This window comes from Mirounga angustirostris, unplaced genomic scaffold (genome assembly GCF_029215605.1).
Source record: "Mirounga angustirostris isolate CCGP_5_RB_7025 unplaced genomic scaffold, mMirAng1.0.hap1 SCAF_6, whole genome shotgun sequence".
In the NCBI taxonomy this organism is placed as follows: domain Eukaryota; kingdom Metazoa; phylum Chordata; class Mammalia; order Carnivora; family Phocidae; genus Mirounga; species Mirounga angustirostris.
Window position 1 is genome coordinate 65,825,247 of NW_026991714.1, and position 17,814 is coordinate 65,843,060.

General features: G+C 35.3%; 1 protein-coding gene across 11 annotated transcripts in view; it reads left to right on the forward strand.

The window, feature by feature from the left end:
* Positions 1–17,814, forward strand: part of CDC42BPA (CDC42 binding protein kinase alpha) — a 347,703-nt gene that overhangs the window by 195,473 nt on the left and 134,416 nt on the right. For all 11 annotated transcript variants that reach the window (XM_064594441.1, XM_064594443.1, XM_064594442.1 and 8 more), the window contains exon 12: positions 12,462–12,595. In XM_064594441.1, coding sequence (XP_064450511.1) covers positions 12,462–12,595 — 134 coding nt within the window. The remainder of the gene's footprint in view (positions 1–12,461; positions 12,596–17,814) is intronic.

Sequence of the window (17,814 nt, forward strand, 5' to 3'; positions counted from 1 at the left end):
CCTGCCTCTTGCAACCACCAATCTCTTCTCTGAGTTCAGGGGTTTTGTTGTTTTTTTTTTTTTTAGATTCCACATATAAGTGAGATCATACAGTATTTGTCTTTCTTTGACTTATTTCACTTAGCATAATTCCCTCAAAGTCCATCCATATTGTTGCAAATGGTAAGGTATTCTTCATTGTAATATTCCATTGTACATGTACCCCACATTTTCTTCATCCATTTGTCCATCAGTAGACATTTAGGTTGCTTCTATGTCTTGACTGTTGTGAATAATGCTGCACCATTTGGTGTATGTTTATGGAAATGCACATATCTTTTCAATTCACTGTTTTTGTTTTCTTTGGATAAATAGAAGTGGAATTGCTGTATCCTATGGTAGTTCTATTTTTAATTTTTTGAGGAACCTCCTTACTGTTTTCCAAAGTAGCTGCACCAATTTACATTTCCACCAACAGTGCACAAATATTCCCTCTTATCCACATCCTTGCCAGCATTTGTTATTTCTTGTTTTTTGAATGACAGCCATTCTAATAGGTGCAAGGTGATCTCTCACTGTGGTTTTTATTTGCATTTTCCTGATAATTTATGATGTTGTACTTTTTCATGTACCTGTTGGCCATCTGTATGTCTTCTTTGGAAAAAATGTCTATTCAGATCCTTTGCCCATTTTTTAAATTGGATTGTCTGTTTGCCATTGAGTTTTATGAGTTTTTAAAATATATTTTTGGGGTGTCTGGGTGGCTCAGTCGATTAAACGTCTGCCTTTGGCTTTCATGATCCTGGGGTCCTGGGATCAAGCCCTATATTAGGCTCCCTGCTTGGTGGGGAGCCTGCTTCTCCCTCTCCACACCACCCCCTCCCTCTCATGCTCTCTCTCACTATCTCTCTCCCTCTCTCTCTCAAATAAATAAATAAAATCTTTTTTAAAATAATAAATAAAATATATTTTCAATATTAACCCCTTACCAGATATATGATTTGTGAATATTTTCTCTCATCCATTGGTTGCCTTTTTATTTTGTTGATGGTTTCCTTTGCTGTTCAGAAGTAAGTTTGAGGTAGTCCCACTTGTTGGTTTTTGCTTTTGGTGGTCCTTGTGTGGCTGTGGTATCAGTGTAATGCTGGCCTCATAAAATGAGTTTGAAAGGATTTCCTCCTCTTCCATTTTTTAAAAGAGTTTGAAAAGGATTGGTATTAATTCTTTTTAAAATGTTTGGTAGAATTCACCAGTAAAACCATCAGGTCATGGGTTTTTCTTTCATCATCCTTACTCATTATTGATTTGTTCAGATTTTTTAACTTATTCACGATTTGGTCTTACTTGGTTGTATGTTTCTATAAATTTATCAATTTCTTCTAGGTTATCCAGTTTACTGGCATGTAATCATTCATAGTAGTCTCTTATGACCTTTGTATTTCTGTGCTGCTCATTTAATTATTTCCTCTTTCATTTCTGATTTTAATTTATATAAGTCTTCTCTTTTTTTTAACCCTACTTAAAATTTTGCCAATTTTGCCTATCTGTTCAAAAAACAATCTTCGTTTCATTGATCTTTTCTTCTGTTTTCCTGATGTTTATTTCATTTATTGCTGCTCTGATCTTTGTTAATTCCTTTCTTCTGCTACAACTTTAGGTTTAGTTTGTTCTTTTTCTAGCTGTTTGATGTATAAAGTTAGGTGTTTGAGACCTTTCATTTTTTTTTAAAGACTTTTTTTTTTTTTTTTTTTTTGAGAAAGAGCATGAGAGGGGAGAGGGTCAGAGGGAGAAGCAGGCTCCCTGCCGAGCCAGGAACCTGATGTGGCTCTCGATCCCAGGACTCCAGGATCATGACCTGAGCTGAAGGCAGTCACCCAACCAACTGAGCCACCCAGGCTCCCCGAGACCTTTCATTTTTTAATGTAGGTGTTTCTCACCATGAATTTCCTTTTTAGAACTGCTTTTGTCATATTCTATGAGTTTTGGTATATAGTGTTTCCATTTTTGTTTGTTACAAGATATTTCTTGATTCCCTTTCATTTTTGTGATCCATTGGTTGTTCAGGAGTGTATTGTTCAATTTCCATATTTTTATGAGTTTTCCAGTTTCCTCCTTTATTGATTTCTAGTGTCATAATTTTGTGCTTAGAAAAGATCCTTGTTATGATTTCAGTTTTTGCTAAATTTCTTTTTTTTTTTTTAAAGATTTTATTTATTTATTTGAGACAGAGACAGAGAGCACATGAGAGGGGGGAGGGTCAGAGGGAGAAGCAGGCTCCCTGCCGAGCAGGGAGCCCGATGCGGGACTCAATCCCGGGACTCCAGGATCATGACCTGAGCCGAAGGCAGTCGCTTAACCAACTGAGCCACCCAGGCGCCCCAGTTTTTGCTAAATTTCTTAAGACTTGTTTTGAAGGCTAACTTTTGATGTATCCTGTTCCATGTGTGTTTGGGAAGAATGTATATTCTGCTGCTGTTGGATGGGATGTTCTGTATATGTCTGTTAGATCCATTTGGTCTGTAGTTCACATTCAGTGTTTCCTTACTGATTTTCTGTCTGAATGATGTATACATTGTTGGAAGTAGGGTATTGAAGTCCCCTGCTATTATTGTATTATCTGTTTCTCCTTTCACATCTGCTGTATCTATTCAGTATATTTAGGTGCTACAGTAGTGGGTGCATATATATTTATAATTTTCCTATCTTCTTGATGATTTGGACTTTTTATTCTTACACAATAACTTTCTTGTGTCTTGTTACTATTCTTCACTTAACATTTATTTTGTTTAAGTATAGCTACCCTTGTTCTCTTTGTTTCCACTTGCATGGAATAATATCTTGTCAGATCCCTTCATTTTGAGTCTTTGTGTCTCCTTAAAGCTGAAGTGAGCCTTTTATAGGCAGCATCTAGTTAGGTCTTGTTTTTTTAATCCATCCAGCCACTCTAGGTCTTTTTGTTAAGAGAATTGAATCCATTTGTATTTAAAGTAATTATTAATAGGTAAGGATTTATAATGTCATCCTATTAATTGTTTTCTGGTGTTTTATAGTTCCTTGGTTTCTTTCTTCCTCTCTTACTGGCTTTATTTGTAAATTGATGATTTTTTGTAGTGTTATGCTTTGATTCCCTTCTCTTTATCTGTTGTGTACCTCCTGTAGTTGTTTGCTTTATGGTTACCATGAGGCTCACATAAAATCCTTAGTTATAACAGTCTGTTTTATGTTGATACCAATTGTTTATTTTCCTGGTTTATTTTATAATTGCTTTAAGTATTTTTCTTCATATGTTTTAGAAGCACATAAGACAAGGGTATAATATTTCCTGTAACTGTAAAATATAATTTAGAAAACAAGAGGAGATGCGGATTTACCCATACTTTATATACAGTGCTCTTTCTTTCTTCCTGATATTGCTGAGCTCTTTGTCCTGTTGTTTGTTTTCTCTTTAGATAATTTCCTTTAGCCATTTTTCTTTAAGATAGCTCTGCTATCAGCAAATTCTCTTAGCTTTTATTCATCTGAGAATGTCTTAATTTTCTCTTTATTGCTAAAGAATATTTTTGCAGAGCATAGGATCCTAGGTTGATAGTTCTTTCGTTTTAACATCTGAAAAATATTTTCAGGAAATATTAAGGAAAACCATTTCCTTAGGACTCCCTCATTTTTGAGGAGAAATTCACTGTTATTCTGAGTATTTATCTAAGGTGGGATTTTTCTCTGGCTGCTTGCAAGGTTTTTCTCCTTTTATAGTTTTCTGATGTTTAATGGTGTGTTTTGGCATGAATTTCTTTGGGTTTATTCGGTTTGGGATTCGTTCACTTGGAATCTGTAGGTTTATGTGTCTTGCTAAATTTGGGATGTTTTTAGACCTTACTACTTTGAGTACTTTTACAGACCTACCTACTTTCTCTTCTCTTTCTGGGACTCTGATAACATGGATGTTAGATCTTTTGTTATCAGCCCACAAATATTTGGGTCTCTGTTCATTTTTGTTTTCATTCTGTTTTTTCTCTGCTGTTCAGATTGGTCAATATCTACTGTCTTATCTTCCATTTCACTGATTCTTTCCACCGATCCCAGTTGAGTCCATCCACCCATATTTTCATTTTATTTATTTATTTCTAAAATTTCCATTTTGTTTTTTGTAAACTTCTGCTTTTTTGCCGAGACTTCCTATATCTTCGCTTGGGTCTTCTGTTTGTTGATTTATTTCAGATATATTCATAATTGCTCAGTGAAGCATTTTTATCATAACTGTTTTAATGTCTTGTCAGATATATTTTTAAAAGATTTTATTTATTTTAGAGAGAGAGTGAGAGAGCATGCGAGCAGGGGGAGCGGCAAAGGACAAGGGAGAGAAAATCTTAAGCAGGCTCCACACTCAATGCAGAGCCTGACACAGGGTTTGATCTCACAATCCTGAGATCATGACTGGAACCAAAATCAAGTGTCGGACGCTTAATTGACTATGCCACCCAGATGCCCCTTGTCAGATATTTCTAGCATCTCTACTATTTCAGTGTCAGCATCTATTGATTTTCTTTTCTCATTCAAATTGAGGTTTTCCTGTTTCCTGATAGGATTTTCAGTTAGTGACTCTGAATCTTATTTAAACCTTCCATTTTAGCTGGCTTTTCCTGCCACCACTTCAGCAAGGGTGGATTGCTGGGTTGAAGTAAAAGTTCAGTTTCCCCACTAGGCCTCCCTTGATACCCAAAGAAGGGCTCCTCCTCCTTCCTGGAAGGGGTTGGGTGTTCCAGGCCCCATCTGGTTTCTACTGACACTGTGGTGGGCCTGGCCTTAATACCGCTGGGCAGTGGTGGACGTTCTTACTTCTTCTGACCCCATCCCAATGTGGGGATAGTGGAGAACCTCACTACTATTGGGGGAGGGGGTGGAAGTGCTAGTTGGCCACGTGGTCTCCACTGATACTTTGTGTGGGACAGGCTTGTTACCAACCAGTGGGGTTGAATATTCTGGCCTTTTGCTAGTCCTCTCCTTACGGTGTGTTTGGGCACCTCATCATAGCCTTATGTGATTGGAACTCTAGCTCCTCACGTGTCCTTTGCTGATGGACGTGGTCATGGGCAAGTTGTTTGTGTTGTTTAACGTGAGTAGAATGGTTATTTTCTGAAAGTGTTCTGTCTTGTTAGTTTGCTCCTTTCCTGGTCCGTTGGGTAAAAAGTGTAGACTTTTGTTGGGGCTTCTTGGCATTTCTACATTGCCAGTTTCAACCCAGGGAACTTCCCACTGTGTTGGTCCAGCATTCCTGACACCACCATGTCATGTTCCCTTGTCCCTGTCGGTCATCCTTTTCTCTCCAAATTTCAGTTTTCTTATGTTTGTTTTATGTATGATGTCCAAGAGTTTTCGTTGCAGTTAATGGGAAGCGGGAAGTACATCTATTCCATCTTTCTGGAAGCAGAGGTCCCCTGAGTAAGCTCTTCATGTGTAAACCCCATGACATCACAGCTTCAGCATACATGCTTAGATGTTTTCTATGGATCCCCACTGGTTCCAGGATGAGAGTAAAATTTCTCAGTTGTTTCCAAGGGCCTTCATTATTGCGCATGTATTTGCCTCTCCAGCTTCTCATCTTGTTACTATGCCTCAGCAGCTGATTCCCACCATAGGACTACTCTTAGTCCTACTTGATCACCTTCAGAGTTTTCACATTGTTTGTGTTGTTTTATCTCTTTTCTTTCTCCACCCCCTTGTTCTTCCTTCCTCCCTCCTTCCTTTCCTTCCTTCCTCATTAATTCATTTTTACTTGTTTGCTGGAGACATTCTTCACCTGGCAGTCTTACACTCCTCTATAATACGTTCTACCACTGACATAGTTTTCATTTGAATGTTGCTTTACTTCCCTCACTACTAGACTGTCAGTGTCTTGAAAGTAGGAACTTTGACCATTTTACTCATTGATATGTACATGTGCGTGGAAGAGTGCTTGACACATAAAAATCCCCTAGTCAGTATTTGTTGATGAGTGAATGACGAAGTGGAACTTTGCTCTTGGAAACCTTTGACCACTTCCTGAAGTGTCTTCCTACGTTGTGTCTTTACAGGCAGTTCCCAACACACTCATGCCTTACGTACAAATCAGTGGTGCCCGGACGGAGTTACCGTTCAACTCCTGTTGATTGAGATTTCCTTCTTTACTCCTTCCTTCTCCCTAAACTTGTGCTTATATGACTGCTCTTCATTCCTGATGTTTCAGCCTTTCCCAGGGGTGGGACAGAACCATTGAAAATGACGTTGAGAGAAAGGGTAAATCCTCTTTTTAGAATTTTTCCTTCCCTGCCTCTTTTTTCTTGGCCAAGTGCTGGTCTCTGTGCCCTCAATTGCATTCCATCTCTTCAATATCATTCATTCATTTTTAAACCCTTATTATTGTGGTAAAATATATAGAATATAGAAATTAGCATTTTAACCATTTTTTAAATGTACAGATCAGTGGCATTAAACACATTCACATGCTGTGTGACCATCACCCTCCATCTCCATGGCTTGTCATCTTCCCAAACAGAAACTCTCCACCCATCAAACGCCAGCTCCCCATTCCTCCCACCTCTACCCCCTGGCAACCCCCGTTCTCCTTTCTGTTTCTCTGAATTTGACTAGGAACCTCATATACATGCAGTTGTACAACATCTGTCCTTTTGTAACTGACTTATGTCAGTTAGCACATAGTATCTTCATAGTGTCCATGTCGTAGCAGGTGTCAGAATGTCCTTCCCAATACAGCGTCCTATTGTGTATATGTAAACACTCCATGTTGTTTATTCATTCATTCGCCAACCAGCACTGGGTTTGGTTCCCCCTTTTGTTTATTGTAAATAATGCTGCTTTGCACATGAGGTTACATATCTTTGTTCAAGTCCCTGCTTTCTATTCCTTTGGGCATATAGCAAGAAGTGGGATTCCTGGGTTTATATGGAAATTCTGTGTTTAACGTTTTAGGAATTGCCACACTGTTTTCCACAGCAGCTGTACCATTTACATTCCCACCAGCAACATTCATTCATTCTTAATTCAATCCATAAACATCTTTATGGAATTGCTACTCTGTACCAAAAATTATAGTAGGTTCCAGAGGCATAGTGGTCAGGCTGAGGGTAATTATCATCTGTGTCTCATTCATAATTACACCCACACTGCCTTAAACATTTGACATAAGAGCTAGAGATAAAGCATAGGCTCCCTAGGGACCTGCCTGATGAGTGGCCCCAACTATACTCATGGCCGTAAAGGAAAAAAAAGTATCTAAATCACCTTCTAAATCATGTTCCTCTAGCTACTTCTTAAGCAAGATCTTTGTGTGAACAAATATGCATCATCGGTGTCTTTCTATCTTTTCTTCCAATGGCAGTGTTTTATAATATATTTAAACTCCTGGAACACTTAATAAGTTTGTGACTACTTACAATTACTTTTTAAAATCTGCTTTCCTCATCATGCTCTAAACTCCCAGGAGGGTAAGACAGTTTCCTTGTGTCCTCTAACAGACACTCAATAAATACTTGTTGACCATCTGCAGATAAAAATAAAAATTCATCCTCTCATTTAATATTTTTCCATGAGAAAATAAAGGAATGGTTTCTTACCTCCTAAATAAAATAATTATTGTAACCTGTAATGTGCTTCATAACTCCCTTTCCTTTGTTGCCTTGAGACGGGTGGGTTGTGCCTCCATGTTCTATCTCTTCAGCACTAAACTAACTCTCTTTCCCTCTCTCTCTTTCACTGTCCATCTGTCTGTCTCCCCCACACACTATATCATGTAAGTAAAGTATAAAAGAGTGAATGGAAGGAGGGGGGTGAAACTAGGGGAACCTGTTTTCCCCCGTCATGATTCGAAGTCAGATCTCTTCACATCTCAGAAGAGTTCTGTATTATTTTAGGAGTAAGAATGTAGGGAGAAGCTGTGGATTGGGGTGAGATGCTTTGATGGTTCTACCCCGCTGAGTGCTGCCCTTGCCCCATGTGGTTTGCCCGCGCTCCACTCTGAGTGATTCCCAGAGCTCCCATATCACCTGCCACACATTTGATTTTCTGCTTCATTTATGAAGAGTGTTACACGTGTCTTCTTGACTTGGTCATCTCCTTCAGACAGAGACTCTGTTTTATGTTTCTCTTATATGCGACACAGTGCAAAGAAAACTTATTTACTGTGTGTTAATCCCTTATTAAATCCTCATTACTAACAGATTGAATTTGACAATTGTACTAGCAACAGTGAGCTAAGAACCATTTAGTTGGGATGAGCTAACCCACTTTGCTAGTACTGCTTCTTCTGTTTATTCACTAAAACTGGTGTTTAATTACTCCATCTAAATGGTATGGCTCAGGCACCTGGGTGGCTCAGTTGGTTAAATGGTATGGCTAATCATGGTTCATGAGATCTTTTTTGATAGTCTCTAAGGATTTCTCTTTTTTAAGATTTTATTTATTTATTTGACAGAGAGAGAGCACAAGCAGGGGGAGCAGGAGAGGGAGAAGCAGGATCCCTGCTGAGCAGGGAGCCGGATGCGGGCTCGATCCCAGGACCCTGGGATCATGACCTGAGCCAAAGGCAGATGCTTAACCAACTGAGCCAACCAGGCGCCCTGTCTTTGAGGATTTCTTTCAAAGTTTTGATCCAATTTACTGTTTGCTGTAGTAAAAGTAAACACTCCTACACCTTAGCCATTTTAGAGTGGTTGGCCAAAATTCAGTGCATTTTGGATTTTTCTTGATTTGGGGTTTTTATCTTGGGGGAATGCAAAATTCTGTGTATATCAAATGCAAGTGTAATACTTCTCTTCATATGGGAAGATTTTATAAATAATCGATTTTGTCTTCTTCAGTTGGTCTATGTGAAACATGAAAATGTGACATAAAATTCATATATATACCTAACAACTTCATTGCAAAGCAGCCAAAGTGAAATGGCTGGGATAAAACTGGTATTTAAAACTGAAAGAAGACAATAAACCATCCATGATGGCTGTGAAACCCATCCCACGGAGTCATTTTGCCGTAAACTTTATGTGATGCAGACATTTTATGAAACACTGATTTCATTTTTGTTTCTAACAAAAAGCAGTTGAGATAAGTGAATGACTCAGTAATTGCAAAAAACTTTAATATACTAGGGAAGAGCTCTTCAGAGTGCAGGAAAGGAGGTGGACATTCTCAGAAGGGATTATGAAACGGGCCATATGACTACTTCAGACGGACATGCCTTAACCATAAAATGGGATTGAAGTTAGCTGTGTCACATACTCAATTTTGACTCCAAATTATTAGTAATAACAAATTGTTGAAATCTTAAAAATGTTAAAAACTTAAAAAGAAAAATATCACTTAACAAGGTTTCAAAGAAATTAGTATAAACAGAAAAGTTCCTACATGCAATGCTGAAATTTGAGAAAATGATAAAATATAATTTTCTGAATATGACTACATGTCCTGTGATCTTTAAGATTACACATCCTATAATCTTTTAGTGAAACATTCTTCAAGTGAAATATTTATTAAGACTATTAAAATTATACTATTAGACAAAATAAAAACTAGTTAAATGCAACTTTGCAGATATTTTTGAAAATTGTTAAAAAACTATGGTATCCATAAATGTATCAGACTTTCAAAATACCTAAGATAAATAAGCTCTTAATAAATCTATGAGTTAGGGCACTGAATATCAGTAAATTATTTTATTTAGGGAATCTAGCACCAGTTAGTATATGATAGACTAATGTGCCTTTTTGACCACAGGACTTACTATACACATGAAATGCTCTTTTTAATAGGACTACTGTATTATAAACACTACTTCATTTATTGAAACCATTCAACTCAGTGTGCAATACTTTATGCACCTGTTCCCACACTTGAATTTGCAAGACCTGGGGATCTTGTTCAAATATAGATCTGATTCATTAAGTATGGGGGGGGTGGGGCCCGGGATTCTGCATTTCTGATGGGCTCCCAGAGGATGCTAATGCTACTTATCTGGAGATGACATTCAGAGTAACAGGTTATAAAGAATAGAAAATATCTAGGACAGAAATTCACAATGAATGTGTTTAGATTTCTCTGTTTTTATGGGCTTCAGTTCTTTAATTTGCTAATTTACTTTTGATGCCAGGAATATTTTATACCAATTTATTAAATTTTATTTAAGTGGGTATTAAAATTAGTAATTTTATTTTGTTTCCTAATAACTCTTCTGAAGTGATAAATGTTAAGTATTGTTTGATAACATTACTTTCCCAGTTGGAGAGGCTGATGCAGGAGTGAGCTGTCTTCTTTGCTCTGATACCCATTTAGCAATGTGACGTCAGGCTAGATATTCAGCTCCCTAGGCCTCAGTCTCCTCTTTTAGATCAGAGGTTTTCAAATATTTGCTTTCAGAAATCAGAGTTTGATTTAATGCAATCCCTATCAAAATACCATCAACTCTTTTTCAAAGAAATGGAACAAATAATCCTAAAATTTGTATGGAACCAAAAAAGACCCCGAATAGCCAGAGGAATGTTAGAAAAGAAAAGCAAAGCTGGTGGTATCACAATTCCGGACTTCAAGCTCTATTACAAAGCTGTCATCATCAAGACAGTATGGTACTGGCACAAAAACAGACACATAGATCAATGGAACAGAATAGAGAGCCCAGAAATGGACCCTCAACTCTATGGTCAACTAATCTTCGACAAAGCAGGAAAGAATGTCCAATGGAAAAAAGTCTCTTCAACAAATGGTGTTGGGAAAATTAGACAGCCACATGCAGAAGAATGAAACTGGACCATATCCTTACACCACATGCAAAAATAAACTCAAAATGGATGAAAGACCTCAATGTGAGACAGGAATCCATCAAAATCCTAAAGGAGAACGCAGGCAGCAACCTCTTCGACCTCAGCCACAGCAACTTCTTCCTAGAAACATCGCCAAAGCCGAGGGAAGCAAGGACAAAAATGAATGATTGGGACTTCATCAAGTTGAAAAGCTTTTGCACAGCAAAAGAAACAGTCAACAAAACCAAAAGACAACTGACAGAATGGGAGAAAATATTTGCAAATGACATATCAGATAAAGGGCTAGTATCCAAAATCTTTAAAGAACTTATCAAACTCAACACCCAAAGAACAAAGAATCCAATCAAGAAATGGGCAGAAGACATGAACAAACATTTCTGCAAAGAAGACATCCAAATGGCCAAAAGACACATGAAAAAGTGCTCAACATCGCTCGGCATCAGGGAAATCCAAATCAAAACCTCAATGAGATACCACCTCACACCAGCGAAAATGGCTAAATTTAACAAGTCAGGAAACGACAGATGTTGGCGAGGATGCAGAGAAAGGGGAACCCTCCTACACTGTTGGTGGGAATGCAAGCTGGTGTAGCCACTCTGGAAAACAGTATGGAGGTTCCTCAAAAAGTTGAAAATAGAGGTACCATATGACCCAGCAATTGCACTACTGGGTATTTACCCCAAAGATACAAATGTAGTGATCCGAAGGGCACATGCACCCCAGTGTTTATAGCAGCAATATCCACAATAGCCAAACTATGAAAAGAGCCTAGAAGTCCGTCAATAGATGAATGGATAAAGAAGATGTGGTATATATATACAATGGAATATTATGCAGCTATCAAAAAAGTGAAACTTGGATGGAACTAGAGGGTATTATGCTGAGCGAAATTAAGTCAATCAGAGAAAGACAATTATCATATGATCTCACTGATACGATGAATTTGAGAAATAAGACAGAGGATCATAGGGGAAGGGAAGGAAAAATGAAACAAGATGAAACCAGAGAGGGAGACAAACCACAAGAGACTCTTAATCTCAGGAGACAAATGGAGGGTTGCTGGGGTGGAGGGGTGTGGGAGGGATGGAGTGGCTGGGTGATGGACATTAAGGAGGGTATGTGCTATGGTGAGTGCTGTGAATTGTGTAAGACTGATGAATCACAGACCTATACCCATGAAACAAATAATACATTATATGTTAATTAAAAAAAAAAAATCAGTTTGTTCTTCAAATGACCACTAGTGAAACTGGGCTGGGAATCTGCACCCACTAGAAGCACAGCCATCTTATAATAATTTGACTAACATCAGCACATGAATGCTAATAACCATCTATAGAGAAACACTGTTCTGTCAGTTTGGTTGGTTTTATCGTTTTTATTAGTTTTAAGCTTTTAATTGGTTCTGATGGTCTTCTTTTTCTAATGGAAATGTGAGGCATTTTTGTATACAAGTTTTGCACATCTCCACACTGGCATTAGCTATGCAGGTCTCTACAGTGAACTGGCTAAGCATTTAATTGTTATGAGTCATGAGTCATAGTCATAGTGGTATGGGGTGTCCATAAGCCTAAAACCAAATACAAAATATTTTTTTTTTAAATTTGGTTGTGTAAAACTTTGGTTTCAAACATTTGTTTTTATACAAATAATAAAATAACTACTGTTTTCTCTTTTTAGAATCAAGTCACTTAGAGCAACAACTTGAGGAAGCCAACTCTGTGAGGAGAGAGCTAGATGATACTTTTCGACAAGTCAAGGCTTATGAAAAACAAATCAAAACACTACAACAAGAAAGGGAAGAATTAAACAAGGTAAAAATATATGGATAGATTGTTAAAGCTGCTTTTGGATTTTTAACCTTGTTTAATTTGTATACCAAAAGCTTTCCTAGTGGGTTACATAACCTAATGTATATTTTGTCTGTAAAATGTTGGTTTAAAAATTTAAGAATTATTTTGGTGTATGTCATTTGATTAATAGCTAGTAATGAAGAAATTTTTATATTCTCAAGATTTTAAAGTTCAGAATCATTCTTTTGAAAAGTTAATAATCAAAGGACTTGATTAAAAGTAAATGTTATTGAAAAATATAAAAAAGAATAAGCAAATAGCCATATTTAGTATCTATGGAAAAATTAAAAATGTAGGCATATTTTCATTGTGATTTGCTGATATGAACATTCTTAAAAGATTATAATAAAAAAATTTCTTTAGTGTTTTAATTATTTTTAAAATGTCAGTTTATCTTTCAAAGCATGGATGAACAAGCTAAAGTTATTTTCATAAGAACTTTAACACTCAAACAGTATTTGTGAATATCAACAAAATTTATTAATAGCAAAGACTCTCTAACACATCCAGTAGGGCAAATAATATTCAAGCACCAGAGAAGAATACTTTACCTAAACCATTCAGTGTATGTACTTTGCCTTTCATAAACAAGTAAAAAAGAAGTTGGAATTAATACTAGCCAACACAATAAAGAAATGAGTGATTTATGGCATAGTATAAATTGTATTCAATGATATAGTATATAATTGAATTTCTTTTTGGGGAAGATTTTGAAGTCTTGCTGCCAGTAAAGAAATGGAGGCAATTAAAAATAAAACAACCTTTTGCTGAGGAAGCTAATCAGAAAGACTAAGAGAAAAACTATATAAGGGTTAAATTGAATTAGATTAGTATATTTTTACTTTTTTCTTAGTGCAATTACAAGCAATGTGGTGTACAGACCCATTTAAATTCGTGGCCAATCTAATAATTCAAATTTATAACATGTTCTATTTGTTTTAATAATATTATAGTAATATTATTGGTAATTATTATGTATTTAAATGTAGGATTATTCAGCCAAACTTAGTAAACATAAAAAGGATGAGAATCTGATATCTAGATATAAAGTAACATATATCTTGGCTATTTTAATAAGTTTTAATATTAAAAATCCTTTTAGTATATTTTGAGAAGAAGGTAGTGCTATAAGGAAACATATTGATAAAGAATTTTGAGTGATTTGCTTAATATCCTACAGGCAGCAGTTACTCCTTTTAAGATATTTTTCATTTGATACATTTAAAAGAATAAATATAACATTATATGAGTTTTGATGCAAATAATATAACGCACACCTCTGAACCTACCATCTAACTTAAGAAATAGAACATCACCAATTTTGTGGCATAGCCCTGGCCGGTCTTTTTTTTTTTTTTTTTTAATCCCTTTCTCCCTACTTCCCTGAGAGTGGTGATCACTGTTCTAAATTTTATGTCAATCATTTCCTATTGAGAAAAATTTTTATTACATATTAGTATATCTCTAAACAATATATCATATATAATAAAATAAATGTATGTGGTGACAGATGGTAGTTACATTTCTCATGGTGAGCACTGAGTAATGGATAGAATTGTCGAATCACTGTGTTTACACCTGAAACTACTGTAACATTGTATGTTAATTATACTTCAATAAAAATAAATATAAATGCCAGTGCCAAATACTGAAGATGAGATTATAATCTGATATATTATTTTTGGAAAGCTAATTTGCAAAGAGTATCCAAAGCCTTAAAATACTGAAATACTTGATATAGTAAACTCCATTTGTCAAAATTTAAGAAGATAACCAGACGTTCAAAGATTTGGTCACTGAGAAATTTCTCACCACGTTTATAAAAGAAAAATATTAGGAAGAACTGAAATGCCCGACCAATTCATATGATGGAATAGTGTGGCTTGGTGGCTAAAGAATTTTTAATGCCATAGGAAATTAAAAAATATATATATATATATAATTTAGTGTTGATTTTTTCTGAGCTTTATAAAATGGTATATGCAATTTTTTGCAATTTGTTTTTTTCACTCATTATATTTCTAATATTCATCCATATAGCTATAAAGCATTCATTTAGTTGCTGTATAGTATACTATTATGTGAACACTCCAGAATTTACTTACTCCATTTTTTGTGTATAGACATTAAGGCTGCTTATACTTGGCAACTACTGTAAATGAACATTCTTGAATGTATATGCTGATATGCACACACTTGCATATACAAACACTAGTAGAATAATTGCATCATAAGTAATGAAGATATTCTTTTTTTATGATAATGCCAAATCATTTTCCACTGATTATACCTATTTATACTTTCACTCCCACCACCTAGTGTTTATTCAACAATACTTCGTATTACTAGATATATTATTTTGGCCAACCTAGTTGAAATTGATATTTTAGGTCTAGAATGATGTTTTGTTATAAGGTCTTAACTTCTCTAATTACTAATGAGGTTGAGTATCTTACATATGCCCATTTATCATTTATATTTCTTCTTTTGTGAAATGCCTCTCAGTATCCTTTGTATATTTTTCTGTTGGGATGTTTGTCTTTTTCTTATTGGTTGGTTAAGAATTCTTGAAAATTTCTATATTAATCTTTTGTCAGTTGTGTGTTACAGATATCTCCCAGTTGGTGGCTTGTCTTTTCGCTTTCTTTATGGAAGTTCTTAGTTTTAATGTAGTCAAGTCTTTCAATTTTTCTTTTTAAAGTTTTGCTGGCTTGTGTAAGAAATCTGAGGTTAAAAATTCTCAGTTTTTTTTAAAGTGTTCTGTTTTTATTTTGAAGTTTTAAAGTTCTTTCATCTTTAAATTTTTAATATACCAGAAATTTATTTTTTCATATCATGTGAGATAAGGATCCAATTTTAGTTTTTCCTGTGTATCTAACCAGTTGTTCATTTACTAAATAGCCCCTCTTTTCCACAGTGATGTGCAAGTTAACCTCTGTCATATATTACATTTCCATTTTTGAACGAGTCTACATCTCATTCCTTAAAAACTGATGGGATTTTGATTAAAATTGCATTAAATCTGTAGAGTAATTTGAGGAGAATTGACATCATTACAGTATTGAATCTTTAAGTTCTTACTATCTTACTAAGTTCTTACTTAAGTTCTTACTATCTGTGTTTATTAATATTATTCCAAATGCACACACAGATTTCAAGAGCAGAACGTAGTATTGTGATGTATGTAGAGCACAAATAACCACATCCCTCCTCTGTGTGCTAATTCTTACCTCTGGTAGCAATGCAATGAGAGCTAGATAGACAAAACCCTACATATATGGAGTCTATGTTGTGAATGTGAGGAACCCCGAAAAAGTGAGTCAGGGTGTTTATATAAAGGAGAGTGGTGGATGCTTCCTACTTCCCGCCTCATCTCCACCTACCCTTTTGAGAGTCTCCTTGGAAATGTAAAGAGAAGGATTTAGGACTCTTTGAAATATAAATAAATCACTTCAGTGGAAAGATAAGCCCAGAGTCTCAGGCTCTATAAAGAGGATCACTCCCTGATCCAGGCTCCTCTCTCTCTCCCCATCTCTGTTGAAGTATAAACACATACATCCAGGAGTTAAATCTCTTTGGAGTTTCTCACGCTAAATTAGTCAGAAATTACAAGGCTTGCTTTTAGCCCAGGCCCCAAGTTTCAGTAAAATTTGTTTACAAAGGCCTATCTGTAGAAAAATATAAAAATATTTTATCTAGAGCCCCATAGTCTTTCTATCCACAAACATGGTGTATCTCTCCATATCTTTAACATCTTTTAAAATGTTTTTTCATGAAATTTTATGCATGTCTTATTTGCCTTTCTTTAAATTTATTCTATTTTTTGATATTTTAAATGGTATCTTTAAAATTATATTTTCTTACTGATTTCGTTCCAGCATCATTGCTAAATTCTTATTAATTGTACTAATATATTTGAGATTCTTTATGGTTCTCTGCAAATAATGACAGTTTGGTTTCTTCTTTTGGTTTTTATGACCTTTCTTTCTTTCCTTGTCTTACTGTATTAGCTAGAACCCACAGTACAATGTTGAATAGAACTCGTGATAGCAGGCTTCCCTGTCTTATTCCTGATTTCAGAGAAAATGCCTTTACTGTTTCACCACTAATAATATTTTCTGTAAGTTTTTGGTAATACTTTTTATCAGGTTAAGAAAGTTATCTTCTATTCCTATTTTGTGGTCATTTTTATCAAGAATGGGTATTGGACTTATTAAATGTGCTTTTCTGTACACTATTGCAACCAATTTCTAGGAATTTGTTAATATCTATTGATGTAATTAAATGATTGTTCTTTAATAACTTGGTTTGGTAAATTACATTGACAGACTTTTCTAATGTTAAACCATTTTTGCATTTCTGGGTTAAACCTAAATTGCATATGTATTATCTCCTAAATAATAATATGCCAGTATATGTAACATTTATGTAATAGCACTGTAATTGGAGTGCTTTGCATATATCAGATCATTTAATCTTTATAAGAGCCTTGTGATTTAGGTATTATTATTATTATGATTATTATTATTCTCATTTTATAAATGGTGAGACCAAGCACAGAGAGGTCAAATACACTTGCTAAGTTCATAGAGCTAGAAAGTGGTGGAGCTGGAATTTTAACACAAGGAGTCTATCCAGAGTTCATGCTTATCTATGTCACTGGAGTTTATTTGCTAATGTCTTTTTTTGTTGTTGGATTTTTTGTTTTCATCAATATGATTGGCTTGTAATTTTTTTCTACTCTGGTGTTTTTGTGATATCAAGGTTATACTGGTCTCATAGAATGAGTTGGGTAGCATTGCCTCTTTTTTCTCTTTGTAAAAGTTTGTATAAGAGGAATGTTTATTCCTTGAAACCCTGGAGGAATCACTTGTGAAACCACCTGAGTTTGGAATTCTCTGTCACTGAGGGGATAGGGAAAGTTTGTTGACTATTGATTTAGGTACTTTAATTATTATAGGGCTATTTAGGCATTCTATTTCTTTGTGAAACAGTTTTGATAAATTGTATTTTTGTAGGAATTCGTTCATTTCAGAAGCTAACAAATTTATTGGCATAAAATTTTTCATTATATTTTCATTAGCTTTTTTGATTTCTTCCAGATTTGTAGTTATAACCTTTTTCCTTTCTTAATATTATTTCTTTTTGCATTTATTATTCTCTCCTTGTTTGATCTCACC